This window comes from Lissotriton helveticus, chromosome 12 (genome assembly GCF_964261635.1).
Source record: "Lissotriton helveticus chromosome 12, aLisHel1.1, whole genome shotgun sequence".
In the NCBI taxonomy this organism is placed as follows: Eukaryota; Metazoa; Chordata; class Amphibia; order Caudata; family Salamandridae; genus Lissotriton; species Lissotriton helveticus.
This window is the reverse complement of record NC_136073.1, coordinates 823,895,287-823,920,171: the sequence shown is the minus strand read 5'-3', so window position 1 is coordinate 823,920,171 and position 24,885 is coordinate 823,895,287. Positions and strand designations below refer to the sequence as shown.

General features: G+C 41.0%; 1 protein-coding gene across 1 annotated transcript in view; it reads left to right on the top strand.

Annotated features, from left to right (window-relative positions):
- The window catches only part of RHBG (Rh family B glycoprotein), a 77,270-nt gene extending 52,885 nt beyond the window's left edge, over positions 1 to 24,385 (top strand). Inside the window, exons 5-10 of the mRNA XM_078669879.1 lie at positions 449 to 615; positions 3,451 to 3,588; positions 7,179 to 7,312; positions 14,207 to 14,328; positions 20,894 to 20,967; positions 21,403 to 24,385. Of these exons, the coding sequence (XP_078526005.1) occupies positions 449 to 615; positions 3,451 to 3,588; positions 7,179 to 7,312; positions 14,207 to 14,328; positions 20,894 to 20,967; positions 21,403 to 21,480 (713 nt within the window). The 3' untranslated portion in view covers positions 21,481 to 24,385. The remainder of the gene's footprint in view (positions 1 to 448; positions 616 to 3,450; positions 3,589 to 7,178; positions 7,313 to 14,206; positions 14,329 to 20,893; positions 20,968 to 21,402) is intronic.
- The last annotated feature ends 500 nt before the right edge of the window (positions 24,386 to 24,885 follow it).

Sequence of the window (24,885 nt, the reverse complement as noted above, 5' to 3'; positions counted from 1 at the left end):
GTTCCAGTGGTAAAAAACAAAAACAGGTAACGGTGGTGTGTTCATAAATCTGCAAGTATAATCTGCACTGGAACATTATGGGGAAATATTATTTTAAACAGCTGAAACTAATGCAGACACCTAGGAATATCATTGCTCATGAGTTTTCACACCAACCTTTCAACTGTTCAAAGCTAACAAAATGTCTGGGTGGAAAAACAACCATAAATAGAGAACAACGTGCAAGATTCAGTTCCTGCCATTTTTTCCAGTTTCCCAGGGGAAAACTAATTGCCAGGTATTTCCACAATTCAAAGTAGGACATCAGAGTTATCTTTATTTCTGGGTGCAGTATTCCTGCATAACTGGTAACTGGCCTCTAACTGATTTGTAAAAAAAATATATGTATATGTGTTTGAGGTGATGAGATACACAAATGTTTATAATTTGACTTTATTTTTTTGTACAGGAACAATTTTTCTGTGGATGTTCTGGCCAAGCTTCAACTCTGCTGTCACTGCTCATGGTGATGATCAGCACCGAACCGCCTTGAACACCTATTATTCCCTGGCAGCTTGCACCTTGGCCACTTTTTCCACATCGGCGCTCCTCAATGGAGAAGGAAAACTAGACATGGTGAGCATGCTGAATTTACTTGCTTTATTAATGTTCCCATGAATGCTGTGGTCTTTTTGGAAGTCGGCAAATTTCACACCGGTCCATGCTTGTCAAATAATGCTGAGGCAGTGGTTGCCAACATGCTCTGGGCCTAGCCCTACTTGCTATGTGACATGCACTGGCTTATTTGGAAATACAGTTGTTTGCCAAAAGGCCTGCAAGCCTCTGTTTTTCCTGTTTTTTCTTACACTTGCTAACATTTTCCTGGGATCTGATTCACAAAATTCTTGCTCCTCTAATTTGGATCTAGGTGTGATAATACCTTCATTTGTTAGTGTAAACTCACATTTGTTTGTCACAAAATGTGACGTTACGCTATAAAATGAAGCTACTCACACCCAAAATGACTATTATGGTGTAGGTTCGTGTGTGAATTACTCTGTGAAAAGCAGCGGGTTCTAGGCATACTAAGGCGTGGATGCGAGCCTAAGTACTTGAATGCCCAGAAACAGGATATTTTGGGGTTATTCACAAATCATTGACAGCAGGCACATTCTTATCCTGTGTCTCAGAGATTTACTCTAGTCAAGTATGGGATTTTCGAGCAAAGTAAAAAAAAAAAGAACAAAATTGCAAGGGCAAATGCACTCTTGGGTTATATTTAAGCGTGCACAAATGTACACCTGATACATCTAGATATTTATGAATGTGTGAGTACTCCTAGAAAACGGCAACAATTGCAGTATCCTAAGTGTACCACTAAAATACTTTGTGCAAACATTGTAGTAGTTTTTTGTAATTCTCAGATTGCATTGGCAAAACAGTTCAGACAATATCCTTCCTTAGAACCTGCAAACCATTTTCAATTAAACAGCCAAGATTCATTCAAATGCACAGCCTAACTCGAGTTCCAGCATAATCTGTTCACATTCACAAATGAATCAAGTCATGGCTCTCAATTGTAAACTAAAATCCCCAAATTTGCCATTTATGGTCCATTACGTAAACTATAGCCAACGCCCCTGGCATGATCACTATAACTCGACCACCAAATCAACTGTTCGTAAACTAACTATTTCTACCAGTGAACAATGCAGTTGACAAACCAACATCATTAAGCAATAACACCTACTATAACAAGGGATACTGAGTCCATGGTGATGTAATTGATAATATCAATAATAGAGTGTCATGTAGTGATGTACCTGTCATGTAACGTAGAATGACACTACTTTCCTGGCATTTTGGTTTTGGTAAACTCATGTATAAGTTAGAGGGCTAGCACTATATGAAATTATTTGGCAGTGTTGGAAGCAGGACCTGGCCTTTGGCCAGATCCAGCGCTTCACCACCCTTGCATTTTACGTGGCCCTGGACACATCTATGTGCCTCAGACTTAATCTGCCTTTTTCACAGTTAACAAATTCACTGAAATTTGCAAATGTAGGAAAATGGGGCTCATTCCCTACAATAAAATGGTGGCAGTGTCCACGTGGGTTTTTCAGAATTCGCAAGTTTACCATTCACTACATTTTGTATTTTTAAGGTGAGCAATTTTCCCTCCCCTTTGGTAAAAACCTGCCTACCCCTCTTTGTAGCCCAGATCTGATGGTCGTCTTCCTCTTTTCTCTGCTATTTTTTTCCAGTGACTTGAAGTTCATGAGGTTAGGCACAACCGTGCATTCCAAGCTGAAGGAAAAACACAATTCCAGTCTTGCATCACCCAATCTCATTTTGCGAAATATTTTAATATAATTGATGGAACTCTGTAGTTCCCAGTTTGTAAGTTTAAAAGACACAATGCTTTAAATGTTTACTCTTCAGTACCCACATAAGCCTTTTTTCAAGTGCTAATATCTCATAAACAACTGAATGGAATTACCCACACCCGATTTATATGTCCGATTTTGTATACATGCATACAAGTGTGTGTTGCTGTAGTGAAGCAAAATGTGCTATGGAGCTAAAACAAAGAAATACATTTCCAATACCCCCATACAGATCTGCAGGATACTTGGGCTGCCCAACTTTTGCTATTGTTTCTACAGGTGTGTTAAATTTCGTGCAGATTCATCACAGGGTTCCAAAGTTAAAAGCGAACCAAAAATTGCATTTTTAATTAAAAGTGCGGCCATACCAAAAACAGTCTATCTATATGTTGTCTATCCTGTGCATTGTTAACTGTTTCTCTAACTTGTATATTGCTGCTTACCACCTAAAAGAATAGGACTTAAAAAAATCTGTGAAAGTTCCAACTGTATTGTTTTGTATTTTACAAAATTATCTGTGACAAACTCTGTATTTTGTATTGCATGGTTATTCACAGTGTTTTCCTTTTCCCTTGAAATACTATTACTTGCTTAATGAATAAGTAAATAAGTTCTTTTTTTCGTTGTAAATAAGTTCTAATTCAAATCGGTGGTATTCAAATTGTTCAAGGTGGTGAAACAGGATCTATATCAAAGAACTATATAATACTCTATTTAATAGTTGAAAAGTTGAGTAAACATTAAAAAGTAGGTAGAAGCATACATTCATAGGGATACGAGGTAGGTGAGGATAAGGAGAGATAGTAAAAGGTGGATTATTTTTGTATTATGTAGATCATGGGCCACCCAAACTTTAGACGTTATTATATCTTCTAAAAGAGGCCTTCTCCAGTTTTCAATATGAATGGGCCTCTCCTTCGTAGTTCTGAAGAATGGCAATTGTGTGAAATGTTATTTTCCTTTTGCTGCAGAATTAAGTTATGACATATACCACCTCTGGGGAACTGTAGTTACAGGTATGTACCTTGTTTATTCTTGCTCTGACTTTCTGGGTATGAACAACAATCTTGCTCTGTTTCTGCAGGTTCACATCCAAAATGCGGCGTTGGCCGGGGGCGTGGCCGTGGGCACTTCTGCTGAGATGATGCTGACTCCATTTGGATCCATGATTGCAGGGGCCCTGGCTGGCATCATTTCCACCTTCGGTTTCAAATTCCTCAGCGTGAGTATACTCAGTGCAGGATCACATGATGTTTTAGAAGAAATGTATAGCTAGACTTTCATTCACCATGTGTTCTGCTCTTCAACTTTATTGTTCTAGAAATTCAGAACGATATTTTCTTCATTTTCCCATGGTCCACCATGCAGAGACCCAGGACAATAGTTAACATTACAAGTAATATACTTTCTATAAGTGCTCACCTCCTTAGGTGCCTGACCAATTCTTCATTTCTTCTGACTTGGGGACATTTGTATCAACATATTTCCCCATAGACACAGAATGAGCAAAACCATTTGATACATCTGGCCCATAGTCTCTTATTTGGCTGGCCTCTTCTGTCCCTTCGAGTCTAGGCCACCATAGAAATCGAAAGAGAAAACTGACATACATGGTCCTTTTTAGTCTCGCCTCCAAAAAACGTTATCTTCTTTTGTATGTTTTGTTCTAACAATTCATAATATATCAGAAATTGGAAGACATTTTTTTTTACATACTGGACTTCAAATTCAGTTCTTGTCTTTTGATGAAACAGCCTTGCCCCAGAACAGATATTCGCAAAAACAGTATTTTTCAACCTTGTGAGTTCTGCAAATGTTTTTTTTTGACTAGCGAACACCATACTGGCACAGTGGAAGAGGCTTAACATGAGTGTGTCCTGTGACCAGAGTGGCACAGTGTGGGTTTGGCATAGGCTCGGAGAATAGAGATCCAGGTCTCCAAAAGCTGTCACAAGAGACGATAATGGAATGAAAAGCTAACAGTGGAGTCCTTCCAGGCCTTTGCATGTCCAACAGAAAAAATTCCACTGCGGCAGAAATCACCTTCCACAAAAGCGTGAATTATCAAGCACAGCTCAGGCCTGTTTGTTTATGTTGACCTTTGCCTCAGGTGTCCCTACCACACTTTAACAGTCACTAACAAAGGAGATCGTCACAAAATGGCTAACTTACGAAGTTTATATAAGCACAGTATCAAAGTCCTAACTAATAATCAGTTAGATGTCCCAAAGAAATAATCCTATTTAACTCTCGCTTCCTCTCTTTTGTGTAGCAGACTGTGAAATGCAGTAAAAAAGTAACTATAATAAAATAACCTACATTATGTGGCGAGTATAAGCAGAGTTGGCGGAACTGGAAAGAATCCACTGTAATGTGAAGTTTAAGAAAATTGGTTTTTTTTTGGGGTCTAGTTTCTTTAGTTCCCAAATTGGTGAGGATGGTTGCTTCGAAATGTAAGCACAGTTAAAATGAATTGATAACAAACTAAGTCAAGCTATATAGAAGGAACAATGGACAGGAAGGTTATTGTAAATTATTGAACAGCTGCCCATGGTTAATGGTGAAAGTCAATCATTTACATAGCTCCCGCTTAGCTGTGGCTTTATATGCCAGTTCTTACCTTATCTCTTCGGAAGCTGTAAATTCTCTCGTTTATGATGGGCGTAGCATCAAAACACCTCTTGTGGCTACTGGGGATCACAGTGAGGGTGCGGTTTAGAGGATGTGCCCATAAAACAGGTTTGTATGGGCGACAGCAGAAGGCCAAAATTAGGAATATCTCATGGTGGAACGTCTTGGCTCTGCACCTACTAAGACAATAGGCTTGTCTTGTTGATAGTGAGAAAGGTTGCTATTGCACTAACATATTCTTAGTTTAGGCTAGCAGGGTTACTTTGAGAGCAACCTGTCAAAGTTCTAGGGCTCCCCAATAATAAAATGCTGATCCAACTCCAACTTTCCCTTGACATTGTTTGGCCTGACTGAATGAGGACTTTTTTTTAGTAAGGCAGCGTTAGTGTGAATAGCATGAAGTTGGTCTCTAAGCAAGGGTCTCTGTGGGGCTCTGAAGGGCTCTGCTGTACTTCCGAGTATCCGCCTACAAGACCCATGGTGTTATGATGAGTGCTGCTGATGGCTGTGCCAGGGTTGTTTGGTGAGAGACCCTGATGGCTGTGCCTTGGACCTATGATGAGGTGCTCTGGTGGCTGTGCCAGGGCTCTGTGTTGCGGCGTGCTGGGCAAGGGCTTTGTGATCAGAGTTGTTGATGCCTGTACCTGAGCCTGGGCTCTGTGGTGAGATGGGTTAGTGACCGTGCCAGGGCCCTCTGATGATAGCTGCTGGTGGTTCGAGAAAGAGGGAGATGGGAAGCTAGGAAAATACATAAAGCAGAAAAAAGGAACGGTTATGTTACGGAATGGATAGGAAAGCGTAAGAAAGAGGACATAAATACTGGTAATATTTTGCGTAGAAAGAAAATACACTCAGACCGGAGATTGACTAGTCGGGGTCCCCACTTTTCCATCCGCCTTCGCAGAAGTTCGAGGCACATAGGAGGTCAGTGTGAGGAGCTGGCATTGGTGAGCAGAAGGAGGAGCTGCAGGGGCAGCGAGTAGTGTTAGAAGCTGAGCTGGCACTCGCGGGCTGTGTGAGAAGTTGGCAATGATGGGCAGTGTTAGGGGCTGGCATTGATGGACAGTCTCCAGAGCTCTCAGTGTTGGACAGTGTGAAGAGATGATTTCGCTGGTCACTGTGAGGAAGAAAGCATTGGTAGGCAGTGAGTAGCCTACACTGTTTGGGAGAAGACACCAAGGACAATGTGATGATGGGAAACTTGTGAGGAGATATCACGGATGACCTTAATAGTGACTTACTACTTGTGGGCAGGCACCAGTGTGAAGCAGAGGTAGGTGGCACAAGTATGCAACATTAGGAGCTTTCACTTTACAATAGCGTAAGGAACCAGCAGTGTTGGGTTCTGAGGAGCAGGCACTCTCAGTGAATATGGTAGGAAGCGCGAGAAGTTGGTACTAAAGGGTAGCAAGTGGCTGGCATTGGTGGACTCTCGGGAGATGGCACTGGTCGAGAGCGTAATTTTAACACCTTGATTTGACTGGTGATAATGTGAGAACCTGCACCTGTGGGCAGCTTGAAGCCCTGATACCAGCAGTGTAGCGTAGGTTACCAGCACCTGGGGCAAAGCAAGTGTTGCACCCCCTAACCCGCGGACCGTCAGCCCTTCCTGAGTCCTTTCCACATTATTTTCCTTTAAAGATCTGCGCCCCTAAGGAATTTTGCCCCTGGGGCAACCGGCCCTGGGGCCCCACCGATGCTACGCCACTGCCTGATACTAGTGAGCAGAGTTAAGTGCGGGCACATGTTGAAAAATGCGCTACCCATTGGTGAGCTTGGTGGATCCATGTCCTGTTAGGCTGTGTGGAGTGCTGGCATTGGTGGGATGTGAGGGTGGACGATGGTAGGCAATCCAAGCAGTTCACAGTGGTGTGCAGGACTTTAGGCGACATTGCTCCCAATAGCCTGATTGGGGAAGAGGAAAGGGGTTAGGCGTGGGTGGAATGTTGCAATAGGAGCTGGGTGAAGTCTGATATGAATAATGTTGGTGTTTGTCTGTAGTAGCATTGTGAGCAAAAAAATATGTACTGGAATGCAGCCCAGAATAATAATCCAGTGTTTGAGAATAATTTAAGCAACACACCCATTACACTTTTGTTTTCTTCAGAAAAATGTCCATGGAATGTATACTTGTAACCAGGATCAGCTGTGAGTTTCTGGCATTTTAATTTTATTTTACAGCCGATCCTGGACTCAAAACTGAAGATACAAGACACGTGTGGCGTTCATAACCTCCACGGAATGCCAGGTGTGATGGCAGCGCTCATTGGTGCCCTTGTGGCATCCCTCGCCACAGCAGACATCTACGGTGATGGGTAAGTTCTGATTTATCAAGCAGCCCTCCATGGAAAGAGTCTCATTGACACACAGACGAGACACTGGGAGATCTGACATGCTCAAACAGTGTCAATACAAACCAGAATCTGCCAAGCTAATAGGTCCTGCCTGTGATGCAGGGAACCAGACCTTTTGTCTTTGCTAATTCTTTTTTGTAAAATCACTGGTCATGCATGCGCATACACTGGCTAGCACCTTGGAAAGGCTTTAAAACCATTCACAGTTGGTCACTTGCCACTGTATATGTGGCAGGCAGCGGTGTTGCCCTAGGGGGAGGCAGGCGCACAACAAGCTGGCTCTACAGGAAGAGCAGAAGTGAAGTAGAGAGTCAGGAGGGTGGGAAAGGGAACAGAGGTAGAGGGGGAGCAGGAACAGCAAAGAAAGAGGGAGAGGAAGTAGTCCCTCTTGCACTGCAGTACAGGTTTCTGACATCAGTGAAGGGTACAACTCATCCAATCAACACATGGTGAGACAGAAATGCTCCATTGGGCAGGACAAACAGAAGAATAGGGAGGCGCGCCATGAATCGGGGACATGGAGCAGACCCAAAGCCTACTCTAAGTATACATGATAAGTATCCCTTCTACCATAATAACACTAACACACAACACACACACTGCACACCACCACACTTTGTAACTCTTGAAACAAACCAGGCTAAGATAAACACTCTCGCCTCTACTTCATTCACTCCTACACACAACATACACTTTACACATAAACACATCACCACCCCCTCTACGTCACACCCTCCTCTCACAAACAATACTACACAACCAAATCAGGTGCATGAAACATATACATCAGCACCCCTTTTCACCACACCTCAAAAGCGAAACATATCACACACACCAGCACAACAAGATCTTCAGAGCGCAACACCTCATAATACTTACCATCACAAAATACATACATATACCCACCTTTCAAACCACACAAAGGAACAAACTCCAATGCCAAGTTTTCACTCTTCCACCACACCTAACACAGATACAGCAATACAGCACCTCTCTTCTAACCGCCTCTCATCCATTGGACAATTTAAAACATTACGACATGACCCACATGCTGCACCACCTCCCCTGACTCATACACCTTCCACCTTCAACATACGCAAAAAATATAAGCAACATGCCACACCTCACAACTTTGCTTCCCCAAGTCTACCGCACAACAATGTTACACCACAAAAGCAACAGAGCACTCCAACTCATTCTCAAACACCATCTCCAACACATACACATGCAGACCCATCAAAATGCCTTCTTAGCATTCTGGATGAGGAACACGATACAGAACAGCTACACGATTGCTATCCTATTACGGCTAATACCAGCACTAAAAACACACCTGCTACACACCCACACAATACTGATCACTCTCCTACAAAACAAAGTCCCACTATCACAAAAGGCCACTATCTACACTGTCTACTAATAAATGCTCGATCCCTCTCTAAAAACAAGCATCACATCTACGACCTTCTCACCGATGCAAAACCAGACATACTATTCATAACTGAATCATGGTTGGGAGAGGATATGGCTCCAGTCCTGCATGAAGCCATTCCTCTAGGCTATCAAATAATCACCCAAAATCGTATAGCCAAAAAAGGAGGTGGTCTAGCTGTTGTATTCAGGCAAACAATAAATATCACTAAAATTGACAACATCTCCATAAAGAATTGTGAGGCTCTTCTAACAAGATGCAATCCTACACCGTCTTCCACCTGTAACTTCCTGCTCCTTTACAGACCTCCACCTAGCAAGGCAACATTCCCAGACGCACTTCTAGACACAGTTTCAAATCTGATAACAATACACTCCAACCTGTGCATTCTGGGTGACCTTAACATTTGGTTTGATAAAACCAATATGACCCATCCGAAAACAATAATCACTGGCCTAGACACATTGAACCTGCATCAGATTGTCCCCAATCCGACACACATCGCTGGACATATCCTAGATGTCATTTTTGCTAATACTGAACTAGTTACCTTTCAAACTATAACTCCAGTCACATGGTCAGACCACCACTTGCTTGCTTTCCAACATAAAACAACACTAAGCAACTCACCTAAAACTACCTTACATCCATCCACCTATCGGCCGTGGAACAAACTCAATTTGGAACACTTGGAAACACAACTAACATCCAGTATAAATCTGGAAACCATAAATTCTGTTCAGAATCTATACGAGTGGCTACAGGAAGCTTTTGACATCCTGATACCACTCAAAACCACACAACAGAACAAAAGGAAAAAAGCGCCTTGGAGAAACATAGAAATAAAAAACATAAAACAACAAATTAGAAAGCTGCAACGTACCTGGCTCAAAACAAACGCCAAACAAGACAAACTTCACCTACAAAAAATTAACAGATTATATAAGTCTGCTATCAAAAAAGCTAAAAAAAGGTACTATTCAGACAGAATTCAAAACGCTAAATGTGCAAATAAAGAATTCTATAAAATACTCAATGAATTTCGAAAACCAAATTGCCTAGAAGGAACTCATCCTGTTACTCAAGATTTCACAGACAAACTGGCAAATCATTACAAGGACGAAGCAGACACGTTGGACTCGTACTTACAACAGAAACAAAGCACCACCACTAACCCTTGTTCAAAACAACTATCCAAGAATGCTCTAATCAAGCCTCTCCGTTCCTTCCAACACATCTCACACGATGAATTTATGGACCTGGTCAAAGCAAGCAGGCCTGCCGGCAGCCCTTCTGACCCCTGTCCGCCACAAACTTTCAAGACAATTCTTTTATCAACGTCTGCTGCCATTCCAGTAAGAAGAATCATCAACGATTCCTTAACTACTGGAATATTTCCAGAAGAACTCAAAAAGTCATACATACGCCCTTTACTGAAGAAAACAAACTTGGACCCGCTGAACCCCGAAAACTACAGACCCATTACAAATGGACCTTTCCTGGGCAAACTGATAGAAAGAGCAGCGTTCGCCCAGATGTCCCAATTCATTGAAGAGAATGACATACTTTCAGATTTCCAAACAGGATTCCGTCCGGGAAGAGGCACTGAATCTTCCCTCCTTGCCATCTGGGATGACCTAAAGAATACAGTTGACCGCAACGGGGTTGCTGCGCTACTCCTCTTGGACCTCTCAGCAGCCTTTGACACGGTTGACCATGACACTCTGAAACAAAGACTTTATGAAGCCGGCATAGAGGGAACTGCTCTAGACTGGATCGCGTCCTACCTTCGAAACAGAACTAATGTCATCCACACCCCACCTTTCTCGTCCAAACCGTACTCCACAAAAAAGGGGTCCCTCAAGGTTCTATCATCTCGCCCATGCTTTTCAACATCTACATGAAGTATTTACCAGTACTGATCAATAAATTTCACCTCACGTGCTACAACTATGCAGATGACACGCAAATACTCCTTCAACTGGAATGCCCCAAAGACATTGGAAAATCACCAATTTTCAGCTGTCTCAGAGCCGTGGATGACTTGGAGCCATCTCAAATTGAATGCTTCAAAAACTGAAATACTCACGTGTGGCGATTGGAAAAATTACAACCCGCTTGCCGCATGGCCTGATGAACTGGGATCACTGCCTAAAGTATCGAAGGAAGTAAGAAACCTCGGAATGACCATGGACTCCAAGCTGTCGATGAATGTCCAAGTAAATAAACTAGCAAGATCAAGCTTTGCTACTATAAAAACGCTGCGACAAATGTTCCCTCATTTGGGATTTCCACACAAGGTCCAAGCTACCATCTCCCTTGTTCTATCCAAACTCGATTACGCCAATAGCCTCTACCACGGATCACCTTTAACGACCATGAAAAGACTACAACGGATTCAGAACTCGGCTGCCAGACTACTCCTGCATATCAAACCACGAGACCACATCTCCCCTGCCTTGAAAGCCCTGCATTGGTTACCGGTTGCCAGAAGATCCACGTTCAAGCTGCTTTGTATTACCCACAAAGCAATACATGGAGTAGGACCACTCTTCATCAGGAATAAAATCACCAAACACATTCAACAAAGGAACCTACGCTCTAAAGGAGCATCTCGCCTCAAAATCCCACCATACAAGAAAAAAACAATGGGTGGCACATCCTTCTCTGTTCAAGCAGCCAAACTATGGAACTCTTTACCCCCCAACATAAGATCCACCGACAACCACCTTATCTTCAGGAAACTACTCAAGATCTGGCTCTTCCCCACATAGGTACCATACGGAAATAGAAATTTACAGCATATCCCTCTGTATATAAGCATTTGTTTTCACTATAGATATGTATCTATCTTTGTGTATTACTTTATAAAACATGTAAAACAATTATGTTAAGAGAAGAAAAAAATAATAATAATAATCAATAAATAAAAATCATTTTTGGTCTACATGTACATACTTCCATTGTACATCTATGTACCATCCATGTACTTGGATCTGTGTGTCTGTTACTTTTCTCCTGAAAAAAAGCATATCCAATGCACTACCCTATCTCTCATCCTGTGCCTCTATCAATATATTTAATCTAAATATACTTACTTTTTTATGTATCTATATATTTTTAATGTACTTATGGATCTATATACTTATCTCTTTCTTCTAATTTAGCATTTCCAATGCACTAGCCTATTTCTCAGCCTATACTTCACTCAATATATCTTCTAGCCCAACCTCCAGACTCCTCTCAAACTTCTTTCTACTACTCCTTCTAATGCACTACCCTATCTCGCATCCTATAGATCTATCAATATATCCTCTACATCCACTCTCTCATTTATCCCAAACCCCATACCACTACTATGATCGCCAAAATAACCTTTTCTAGACTCTCTCCTGCTCTACCCCTCCTTGCATCATCTGACACCTTTTTACTACACCGATCCCCTAAAACAAACATTTCTAAACTCTCCCCTCTGACTCCTTCCCTCCAAAACTCCTTTTTACTCATCCAAAAGCCTCTTCCTACTACTAATATATATATAAAAAAAATATTTTACTCTTTTATCCCTCCACTATCCTTTTTTCAATAAAAATTAACAGACTAACATGTTTCACTTCTCAAATTCCATATTCAACTATACTAATATACTGCCCAAATAACTGAATAACATATCTACTACTCAAATTACTTCATATTTATACTATACTAATTTTCAACACTAATCCTTTATGGGTTCCGGAGTGGCGTGCTACTCGCCAGAAAAGCGCTTCAACGCCCATCAGGGGTAACAAGTGCTATATGAATGCAAATCTTTCTTCCCCTTTTATCCATCCGCTATCCTTCTCACTCCAAGTAACAGACTAATATCCACCACTGAAATTACCTCATATTTCACCATATTAATTCACCACTAATCCTCTATAGGCTCCCTGAATAGCATGCGTCAACAAGCGAGCGATAGATAAATACGAACCTTTGTCCTACTCTATCCTTCTGCTATCATTCCAAATCCAAATAACTGATTAACTTATCCACCACTTAAAATGTACTTGCATGTTTCACTATACTAATTCAACACTAATCCTCTGTGGGTCCCGGAGTAGCGTGCTACCCGCCGAAAAAGCGCTTCGACGCCTCGTCAGGGGTAGTAAGCGCTATATAAATGCAATTACAATACAATACAATACAATATATAGACTGGTTCATAATGCATTATTGTACTCCTGTTTCAAACACTATGTATTGATCCTTGAGGTAATACACGAAAACTGTCCTCCATATATTGTAGAGCGTTTAACCATCTCAGGAGGATACAAGTGTCCGAGAAGCAAAGATTATCTACTGCTAGGGGTTACAGAATTCAAGGTTTCACTAGCGAGCAAACAGTCATTCTCTGTAGCAGTTGTTACCGCATCGAACCGTTTACAAGTAAACTGTAGACCGCTCACGCCTCCTGTTACTTTCAAGAAACAGCCATCATAATTTTGTTCAAACAGTTTCTGACCCCATGCCAGATTATTGCAAAGAAAGGCTACATCAATATTGACTATATGACCTGATCAACCTTTCAACTTTGAGCCCATTCACTCTACACAAAACCTTTTGACAGATAGATTTGTATATATTGTAGGTTCTTTGTTGTGAATGCAATATTCCCATCTGTAGGTTGATCTATCCCTAGCACTGGTTTGATAGGTTAGTTGTAAAACCCCAGAATATCTCCCAGGTCTCTTTTGATGTATAGATATTTAACAGAAATAAATACGTGTATTACAATTAAACCGCTAAAGGTATCTAGAGGCGAAACCTAAATGTCATGTATGCTAGTTAGTATGAGTCTTGACTGATATTTAACAATGTCTCGGGGGACAATGGCAAACGCATTGTCAGCTGCAAAGAAACAGAAAAATTCCCGAGGCGCACATGGTTTTATCACTGCATCATCTTAAACTAGTAGTAGCTGTGTAGAATTACACAGTATGAAACTCCATGCAGGAGGTAATTGCATCACGTGCTGCATTTTCTTTACTAATTTTTCATTCATTTGAGCTAAAAGTACATTTGTTTGCTGAAAGCTGCAAATTAGCTAGCAATTATAGAATATTTGGCAAGTGCAAAAAAAATCATTAATTACTTAGAAAGCTTGCAACTGCAGTATTACATAATTTCAGTAGCCCTGATTAAAAGGTGACAATATTTCGGCACCCTGAACGGATGGGTAGGGTTTTGGCTCTGTTGAATTTTTTTCTTTGCTAAATCCATTGGTGTCTTTTTATTTCAAATTTGATTAACTTTAGCCGTTCACTGGGCTGTCAAACCTGAGGCACAAATGTCCCCTCTACCTATTCCATAGTATGCTTTATTGCTAGTTGTGCAGGGCTTCACAATCAGTACCAAACAGCTCCATGTCACCTCTATTCCAGGATGGGCGATGTCTTCCCCCTGATCGCAGATGGAACCCGGACAGCGCAGAGGCAGGCAGTCTACCAGGCACTGTCGTTGGTTGTTGCCCTGGGATTCGCTCTGTTTGGAGGTATCCTTGTAGGTAAGTTGGTGCCGTACGTGGATGTAAAAGTAAAGCATACCCATTGTCAAGTCTTTTCATCTTTGAATGTTGAGTACTTCAATGCTATTCCATTTTTGACGCGACGATGGCTCATGAAGTTGAATGTTCACCACTGACAAATGCAGCATTCCAAAGGTGGTTGTGAGCTTAAAAAAGAGTATTGCAAGACTGGTAGGAAGTGGTAGGTCTATCCCACTAAAAGACTCGCATGTTTTTTTAAGAAGTGCCCTTCCAGACATTTTCTGCAACAGTACCAGCTGAGTGAGAATTTTTGTAATCCAAGGGACACTGCAGTTATGCTGTTAGTTCTTTAGGTACAAATATGTGCTGTGTTAGTACGTTCCTTTCCACCTAAATGGCAAGTATATGCAATATGGGAGATGTGTAGTGTGATGTTCTGCCCAATATATGATGTAGTGCTTGTGACCGTCAAGCTGCTACTAGAGGTGCCTGTTGATGGTGTAATTACTCTCTGGTCATCTCTTTTCCTCCAAGGCTTCTCTGCCATGTCCTATGGAAAACTAAGTTAAGTAAGTCCATAATGCCAGAAGGAAACCCTACCACTGTAAAATCTGAAATCAACCAGCTGGCCACCAGGACAGCGCTCCAAAGGGCATGCTAATCCGGAAAGCTTCTGGTGCGCCAACCAAATCCAGAAAATGTTCTGTTCCAGCAAATACCTTTGGGTTGGGAGGGATGTGATGGGGGGCCTAAGAACTGAGATGAGGATCAAAGTACTCTAAATACTGGGTAAAAACAATAAGAAGATTCCCCCTGTGCTCCTCAATAACCTAATCCTTACTAAAAATAGGATATGCCCAACCATAAAAGAGATTGCGCTGACCCCACAGAATCAAACATCAAACAAATACGACTGCAACATTAGTGGGGAAGTATTAAAGCAAGCACCATAAACTCAGTATCAGTCACTTCTATGCCCTCATCATCAATTTGCATGGTAGAGAGAAGGTGAAGGCTCTTTTTTTTTTTTTTTTTTTAATATTTTTATTAAATAGTTTAGCATTTTTCCATATATTCCTTTAGAAATTACAGCATTCATCAGTTTAACCAGGGGTTATACATATAATACACATATACAATATTCTTCTGGTGCATATAAACATAAATAACCAAAATAAGATACACAAAAAAGAGAAGAGAAAAAGAGGAAAAAGAAAAGAGACGGGATGAGGGAAGGGGAAAAAATTATAAAATTACCCATCCGCCTAATTTATCCTGGGTTTAATCTGCTGTTTTTGCAGTTTGTAATGGGCTGCCATATCCTTTTGCCAAGCAGCTTGGCTCTCCTTCCCTTCCTATCATAGATTGCCTTTTCCAGATTATAGATAGACAGAAGTCTTGAGATCCACACTTGAAACGGGGGGGTAGCATTGTCCAACCAGGCACTTGCTGTGCATATACGGTACACTGCCATTGAAACAAACACAAATTCTATTGGAGAATTGTCTGGCATATCCCCCACTCCTAGTATAATTAGTTCGTCTGTGAGTTTTATCTTAACCTTGAGTGATTTCTCGAAAAACTCTTCAATAGCCTTTTTCAGGGTATACAGTTGGGGGCATTGTGAGAACATATGTACCATATCTGCATGGTTTGAGTTGCAGCGGGGGCATGTTATTCCAGTTATTCCCCCCCACTGGGCGATTCTAGCTGGAGTATGGTATAGTGAGAACACAGTCTTAAAATGTTGTGATTGCAGATTGGCCGAGCATAGTACTGTTCTGCCCAGATCCAGTGAAAGCTGAAAACTTTCTATCTCTGACCCCAATTTCCCAGTCCATTTTTGTGCAAATTTCCCCCTTTCATCAGTTTTAATATCTATCAATTCTGCGTATAGCTTCCGTATTGTACATTTGTCTGTTAATTCAATATAATCCATAATTCTGCATTGACCCAGCCCCGCCGTACCACCCTGCTTCTGCATTAAGAAGCTTCTGATTTGAAGGTATTTATAAAAACTATGATGTCCTAATCCGAATTTTGCTTGGAGCATCCCAAACTGTAACATATTCCCCTGCCCATCGAGCAGATTTCCTATTTTTACTATGCCCTTGTTATGCCAATCCCTCATGGTAGCATCCCTGAAAATGTCTTTTGGTAGTGAGCCGTTTGTGTATAGTCGCGTATAATTATTGTATCTTCCCAGACCAAATTTTTTTGAGACCCCTTTCCAAACCCTGTAGGCCGCTTTTAGAGTTTTGAACCGTGTGTGCTTAAAATAGCTAAAGTCAATTGTATTTAGGAACCCATTTACTGCCCCTTCTCCCATTAGTGTAGTATAGACATTAGCGTATCCTGGATCACCTTCCGGTGTATAAGCTGTGCCTCCGCCACCTAGCAGCCCCTGACAGTACTGTAGTGCAGCAGCCCAGTAATAGAGCCTAAAGTCTGGTGCCCCCCACCCACCTTTTTCCCTAGATACTGATAGATGTCTGTAGGCTCTCCTTGTTTTTCCTTTGGCCCAGATAAATTTGTTCAGAATTGTTTCTAGTTTGTTAAACCACATGCTATCAAAAAACAATGGGATTGATCTGAACAGGTACAGCAGTTTAGGGAACGTTATCATCTTAATTACGTTGATCCGTCCCATCAAGGTCAGATGGAGATTATTCAATCTTTCCGTATTAGCTTTTATTTTTGACAATAACGGAGTCATATTGATTCCTACTAACTTTTCTAGGTCGGCTGTAATTTTAACACCTAAGTACATAGCTTCTGGGACTACTCTTATATCCTGATGGCTTACCCATTTATTTTGTATGATTTGTGTCTTTCCCTTATTCAACGAATAGCCTGAGAAGGTGAAGGCTCTTGAAGTAAAATGACATTTTGCCTGCCCGTGCTGAACATCCTTGTTTTGTTGTGGGGTGAAGGTAGTAAGCTACGTAGTGGCTAAATAAGACTCTAGCCTGCAAACATTTGGAAACTCAAATCCCAAGTTACCAAAAGGTGCTGCAAAGCCCTACTAAAGGCTGATTGTTCACGATACAAGTACTAAATAACAACAATAATGATAGAATGCAAAACAAAGTAATTGTTTCTATCTGGTAAATTTACCAAAAATGAAGAACAAATACATCATCTCACTCCAGCTGCTTAAGAAAGTACAAGGCTAAATGGCAACTCTGGCAATTGGACAACGCTGAATGGCCACTCTAGCAACTTAAACAAGTGCATGCCCGCTGTACTCCAGATTTCGAACAAGAGATTCCTAAGAACAAAAAAAAGCTCAGCGAGATAGTAAGGGAGTAATACCACGCCCATGCCCCCGCCCCCCCCTCTCAAAAAAATCACCTTGTCAACAATTTGGACTCCTCTTTAAAACCAGTAGTCTTAATGGAGAAAACCTAAGGAATACTCACTAAAGAGAGTACCTTGACCGGAACCAGGAATTCCAAAACAGACTAACTTACAGGGAAAGGCCAAGATAGCATTTGAACAGCAGATCCCATTTCCCATGTATGAGGTTCCTAAATATGGAGAACGCCGCACAGCCGGAGTAGGAGTCTGTTTGAAAGGTCACCAGACCTTCCCCAGAGTGTGCTTGGACACCACCTGCACCGGGATTATTGGTGAAATGGAAAAATGCGATCCGGTGCAAGCGGAGATCTCTGGCCATACTCCTACTTCTTTTGTGCCATAGGCTCAAAGCGTTTGGACAGTCATGCATTGTCACTTCTGTTTCTTTATTAATTTAGATTTGAAAAGCAATGCCTAGGCGAACCATATTAAATAAAGAATTTACCCAAACAACAATTGAATGGTAATATACATTGCATCAATTCGATTAGGTTGATTGTCCTCTGCCCAAGAGAAGTCTTTTTAAATAGTGATCTCATGTTTGGAAATGTGAATTCAGTGCTCATGTGAATCCATTTAAAAGGAATGAGAAAAGGCTTTGATAAGGAAAGTAATCTGAAATGAGGGCAGCAGGGATATATGAGGATTCAGCACTCCGTATGAATATGCCAGATGTGAGAGTCCATTCTTGCAAGTAATGCAAAACATAACTTACAGACTTAACTGTCTAGGAGCTGTCCGCAAGTAAGTTTGAGAACAGGTGAAAGAGGAGAAGGACTCTGTATTGAGGGTCTGGAAAAAATGCAAAGCCCTGCACAAAACCGGACCAGAATACCTAAACAGCCACATAAACTTCCACCCAACCACCAGACACCTACGCTCTGTCTCACTTGGTCTTGCACACATTCCACACATCCGCAAAGGCAAAACTAGAGGTCGCTCATTCTCCTACATCGCTCCCATGACATGGAATGACCTCCCTCAACACATAAGAATCTCCTACTCACTTTTTGAGTTCTGCAAGAAGCTGAAGGACTGGCTCTTCATAAAAGCACCTTAGGGACTACACACCTTGCCCAAGTGCCTGGATACCTTCTTGGGTGATTAGTGCACTATACAAATCAATATAACATAACATGGACTGTTCAACTGCACAAGCAGAGGCTGCTTAAGGGCATTATAGAATTGTTAACAATGTTCTACTTGCCACACCTAGAAGGGAGTTTACAAGCATTTTGACATAACTCTATAGTCTTTTTAACCCAAGGTTACCATATAAAACTCGTGCAGTACCAGCGTTCTGATTGGACCAGGGTCAGCCACAAACACAATTCTCTAATCCATGTTTAGAAATAAAGCATAACATCATGGTTATTTTGTCACATGTACCTGAAGTTGGTAAACCAGCAGATTTTACAGAGGCTTTGCAAGAGCTGATAGAATGGATACAGGGTGATGGGCAGGGTAGGGAGAATGTTGTGGTCGATCTTATTTATGGTTTGGGGCTTAGCCACCTATCACTTTGCTCAGGCGGCAGAGGCCTTGGCTCAGTGAGTGGGCTGGAACTGATAAACACTAATATTAGAAATATTAGTGGTATGAATTTAATGATCACAGAATGATAGAGGGCTGCGATCGGCCTTATTAGGATTCCATCTTGTAACCTTCAGGTTACAGCAGATGTCAGTAGCAAGGACTCGAGCCACTGAGCTATTCTACCAGCCTGTTAGCCATGGGATGTTAAGTAAGAAGGAAAAATGGAAAACTACTCCGCCTTGGTTGCTTTTATTTCTTAATGGGTCTATAATAGTTTTCTGAACAGAGCAACTCAAAACAACATTAACAGCGTAAATTATTAATGTCAGGATACAAACCTAATATTGCAAATGAAATGTTAAGAAGTAATGAATAATACTTCTCTTTGCTTAATAGATTTGGCCCAAGTCACAAAACCATCTGCAGTATAAACATCCATTTACGCCTGTCCGGTATCCAGAAATGATACTTGGCAGTTATAAATGGTTTTACTACTGTATGATTGTATGCCACAGTTGTGTATATTAACACAACAGTAAATTCCACTCATGGAAGCCAGTGGGCATATTATGTTGTGGTTTGCCTTGAGAGTTTATGAGCATCCACAAACTCTTCTATAACACTTTCCCACCCTGGAAATCGTCACAGATTTACTCAAGCAAAATAGTGAATCCCCTTCCAGGCTCTGAAGGAGACCGAATCATCTTTTGACCTAAGTAGGTTTAGAGAAATGGTTCCTGAATGAGAAAATATTTAACACATTAGAGGGGAAAAAAAATAAAAAAAATAACTGTGCACTTGCTCTGATGGTCGCTTTTTCCCCAACGAGGGATTGTACTCGGCTTGTAATTCCATAATGAGGAAATAGCAAATGTCACATATAATTCCCAAAATTACGCCTTGAAAGATACCGAAGCTTTCCATGGGTACTATTGGGAACGTTTGTGGTTTCCCAAATGGACGCCTAGAAAGCTGCAACTACTGGAGCTTTTCAATGGGTACTGTTGGGAAAGTTTGTGAATTCCCAAAAGTACGCTTAGAAAGCTGCAACTACTGGAGCTTTTCAATGGGTACTGTTGGGAAAGTTTGTGAATTCCCAAAAGTACGCTTAGAAAGCTGCAACTACTGGAGCTTTCCATGGGAACTACTGGGATCGTTTGTGGATTTTCAAATGGGCGCCTAGAAAGCTGCAACTACTGAAGCTTTCCATGGGAACTACTGGGAACGTTTGTGGATTTTCAAATGGGCGCCTAGAAAGCTGCAACTACTGAAGCTTTCCATGGGTACTACTGGGAATGTTTGTGAATTCCCAAAAGTAGCTTAGAAAGCTGCAACTACTGGAGCTTTCCATGGGAACTACTGGGAACGTTTGTGGATTCTCAAACCGACGCCTAGAAAGCTGCAACTACTGCAGCTTTCCATGGGAACTACTAGGAATGTGTGTGGATACCTAAACAGACGCCTAGAAAGCTGCAACTACTGATGATTTCCATGGGTACTGCTAGGAATGTTTGTGAATTCCCAAAAGTCCTACATTTACACCGATATGCAGCAGTACATGTACAGGTTTAAATGTGTAGATTTTTTTGTGTGAATCGGGTCACATGCACTGAAGTAAGAAGATAACACTAGCTTGTCCTTGATTGCCCTCCTTGCTGCTTTCTGATCTTGCTTTTTGTGTCCCTAGGTTTTATTTTGAAAATACCCATTCTGGGTTCTCCACCTGACACACAATGCTTTGAGGATGAGATCTTTTGGGAGGTAAAATATCATTTACTGTACATTGCTTCTAATAATTGAAATAACTTTCTAACTATTCCAATCAGACTCTTTAAACATTACAACACCATTAATGTTCAAGCATATAACACGTGCAAGCTTTCAAATATATGAAAAATAATGAACGATGAAATCCTTCACTTTAGTTACACATTTTAAAAAGGGATTTCTATTAAATTACGTTATCTACATCTGCACATAGCAAATTATTTTAAACCTTTTTGCAATCAATTTTTCAATTTATATTTGTGCTGATTTCTATTCCAGAAGTGAAGCAACAATTTCTTAAGTAGGATCCTCCTTGTGCCAACACAGCTGTCATGTTAGTTGATCATCTGTTTCCAGGAATATCACTGATTTGCACTGAGTGGCTGTTGATTAAGCGTTAGTCCAAGTGTGCTTTCTGTTACTTTCCAGGTGCCAGAAGAGGATGGTGGTCATGGGCAGATGTCAGCGGTTAACGGAGATGATATGGAGAAGCACACTATGACCTAATTGCATCGATCCACATTTGAGCAAGGACCGAAGAACATTCAAATTCTTTGTTGTAAATTTGTGCCCTTATAGATACACACAGCATTTATGGTATTTGCCTACCAATGCAGATACACTGTGTTGATAGTATATGCTTACCACTGCAAATACATGTATATGATAAATAGTGCAGATATACACAGCATTGATGGTACATGTCTATCAGTGTAGATATACACAGTTATAATTGCAAATATCCACATAATGGATAACATGTGCTTACCATGCATATGAATACAGCACTTATGGGACATGCCAGAGCGTGTGGATACACTCCTCACAGTTGATGTATGCAACCCATGCAAATACCCCAACATTAAAGTTATTTGACTGTATGTGAAGATGAGCCTTGAAGGTATATACACCAATTTACCTACACCGATCACTGATGGTATATGCAGAGATGTTCCAAATATCACTATCTCATCCTGCCTTTACACACAACACTGATGTACTCCTCCAGATAAAGAACCCTGATAGCATAGGCCTCACTACCTAGACATGCTCAGTGCTGATGGTATAGGCCTACAAATGCAGGTGCACACTGATGAAATCCTAAAAATATATTCAAGCAGGTAGATGCGGGATTGACGGCACATACCTACATGTTTGTGCTTGTTAACTAAACAGTATTTGATTCCAGTATACGAGTATGTGCCATTCCCTTCAAAAACACCAAGCAGTAACCAATCAGAAATTAGATTGAAAACCTGAATGTGTATTTCTGCAGAAGCTTTACCTACGGAAACTGGATTCCCAGTGTGCTTCAGTAATGAAAGCTGGGAAACAGACTTCATAGAGCACACTTACATTCCCAAATGTATTTGCCTATCAATGCTGATAAACACATTATTTACCATATTTACTGGCGCCCAAATGTTCCTGTGCAGAAATGCATACAACTAACCAATTGCCATTGGTTTTCTAATATGCATACTGTAGATCTATTTATACACATGCTGCACATTTTTTAAAACATTTTTTTTTAGAGGTCTGCACAATTAACAACCACCAAAACTATGATCCTCACTGCATTTACACATCCACAAATTCTGAAACCACTAGTATAGATTACTGAAAAGTATTATCCACGAAGCTATGTAAAGTTTATTGGAACCATCAGGAGTCTTACTATGAGGTTGTCTGTAATTCCGATGGAGACCGTAATGGAAGTTACTGGCCTTAGTGGAATTACAAGATCCGCGGTAATGCCTCGGTTCTGTTGCATTTCACTAAGATTTTGGCCACTGAATCGCCAAGTGAAATACCTCGAAATGGGTTGCAGTATTATTCATGATTCCTTTAGGGGTCCTACTCGTAATAACTGGTGAGGCCCACCATACCCCCACCTCTACAGTTACCAATGCCCTTGACATCATGTCGTCGGTTTCTGAACAGAATTACCAGGCCTAGCTCTGGGACTCTGCAAATTAGGTACCCATATATAGTTCAGTGCCAAGAATAACTCAATAAATCAATGCCAGGCTCCTCTTTTGGCGATTACCTAATGGGTAATGAGGGCCCACCACAGAAGACCAATAACACCAGACATGGCCTAAGCAGTCATAGAATTATATTAGATTTTATAGGTCACTCATTTTAGCACTGTTGTTTCCTTTTCTGTACATAGCAAATCTGTGCGTGCATATTCTTTATCTCTATGTTTGCTTCTGAAGTGAATCTCAGTATACTCTTGCGCTAGAAAACAAACACTGCATTCAACACAAACTGAAAAGATGAACGCAAAGACAAATAACAAAAACACTCACAGGGAAGCACTCGGATTCCTTTGGATACTGCACACATGCACAGGCACATTAAATGTGAATAGAAGAATACACATACACAGTGTGCAGATAGGCATACTGCAGAATCCTCTCCAAGCACACCCCTCTGCTCCTTCTCATGCACGCGCTTAAATGCAAAAACAGGCTCCCCTGAATCACAATTTACCCAACTACCAGTTATCAGGTATGTTGATAGATAGATAGACATCACTTCCGAATTCCATTTCTTCCTTTATTGGGTTGGAATATGAAATGCTTCTGCAATTTGCCTTTCCTGTGATGTTTCTGAGAAGCTCACTCCCTGCAGAATCATGTAGGGCTGTACATATATTTCTGGTTTGCTTTTTTAATAGTATTTTGAATGCCCGTTTGGCTTGCTGTCCTTTTTATACTGTATAACTCTATATGGTGTATGTATGCAATGTGAACTTAGTATGGTTTCATGGTGCCGCAGTGACGAAGAGGCGATGGGAAATCTTTCACTATGCCACACAAATGACCAGGAGTTGCTGTGGAAACTTTCAAGGCAATGAACTTTATAGAAAAAGGTTGCTCACAGAAACAACTAGATGCCTCTAAAGAGAACCTTTGAGAAGTTGATGGTAAAATTCCCACGGTTTCAGGTGCGGACAATCATCGATGATGACCATCTAGACTTTAATGCTGACCAGCTGAAAGTTGATGCGAACAATCTGAATATTGATGATGCTTGGCCTAACGTTAATGCTGTGCATCTTAACATTGATGTTGACCATTGGTTCGGATCATCCTAAAGTCAATTCTTACCATCAATACTGACTTTAAGCTTAGCAAGATCTGCTTAATGTCAATGCTGACTTCTTTAACATCTATGGGACCATCCTTTTCCATCTTATACTCAGTTCGGGGTTCACGTGAGCAGTGTTGAAGTGCAGGAACTTTCATCCCTATGGTAACTGTGTGGATATTTTCCATTTAACTCGGATTCAACATTTGTAAAGCAGATACCTTTATGTTCATATGTTTGTATATGATGTGTATTGATGAAATAGGCTAGCATATATTCCTATAATGTTCACAATATACCTTTTTGTCTAAAACTCAAGGTGTCACTTCATCTCTGCTTTCTTTTGGATGCTTCTACTTTTAAACTATTTTAATTTAGATTTAATCGCAAGGCATGAACACACAGAGTTCCATGAAAAGATTAAAACAAAAAAGGCCACCGCTGGTGCAGGAGTAAATGGTGCAAGTGTATCAAATGGGGGAAATGTATCATGCTCATTAGGGGCCAGGAAGACAAGCTTAAAAGGAGTGGAAGCGGAGGAAATAAAATATCTTCGGAGGGAGGACAAAAATGTTGATGAAGCAAAAGACATCACAATGGGGATGTGGAAGAAGGAAAAAGTGTTCACTCCCTGCTAAAGGGTATAGATTTGGACAACTGAGTTATCCATTAGAAGGTCTAAAATTATTGTTTGGGGGCGCCAACAAAAACATTTTCTGCTGTGGTATTATAAAACAATTAATGAGAACTGAAAGAACATTTACATGAGGAAAGAGGAGATCAGTTTCAAAGTTTTTAAGACCGCGAGATCTG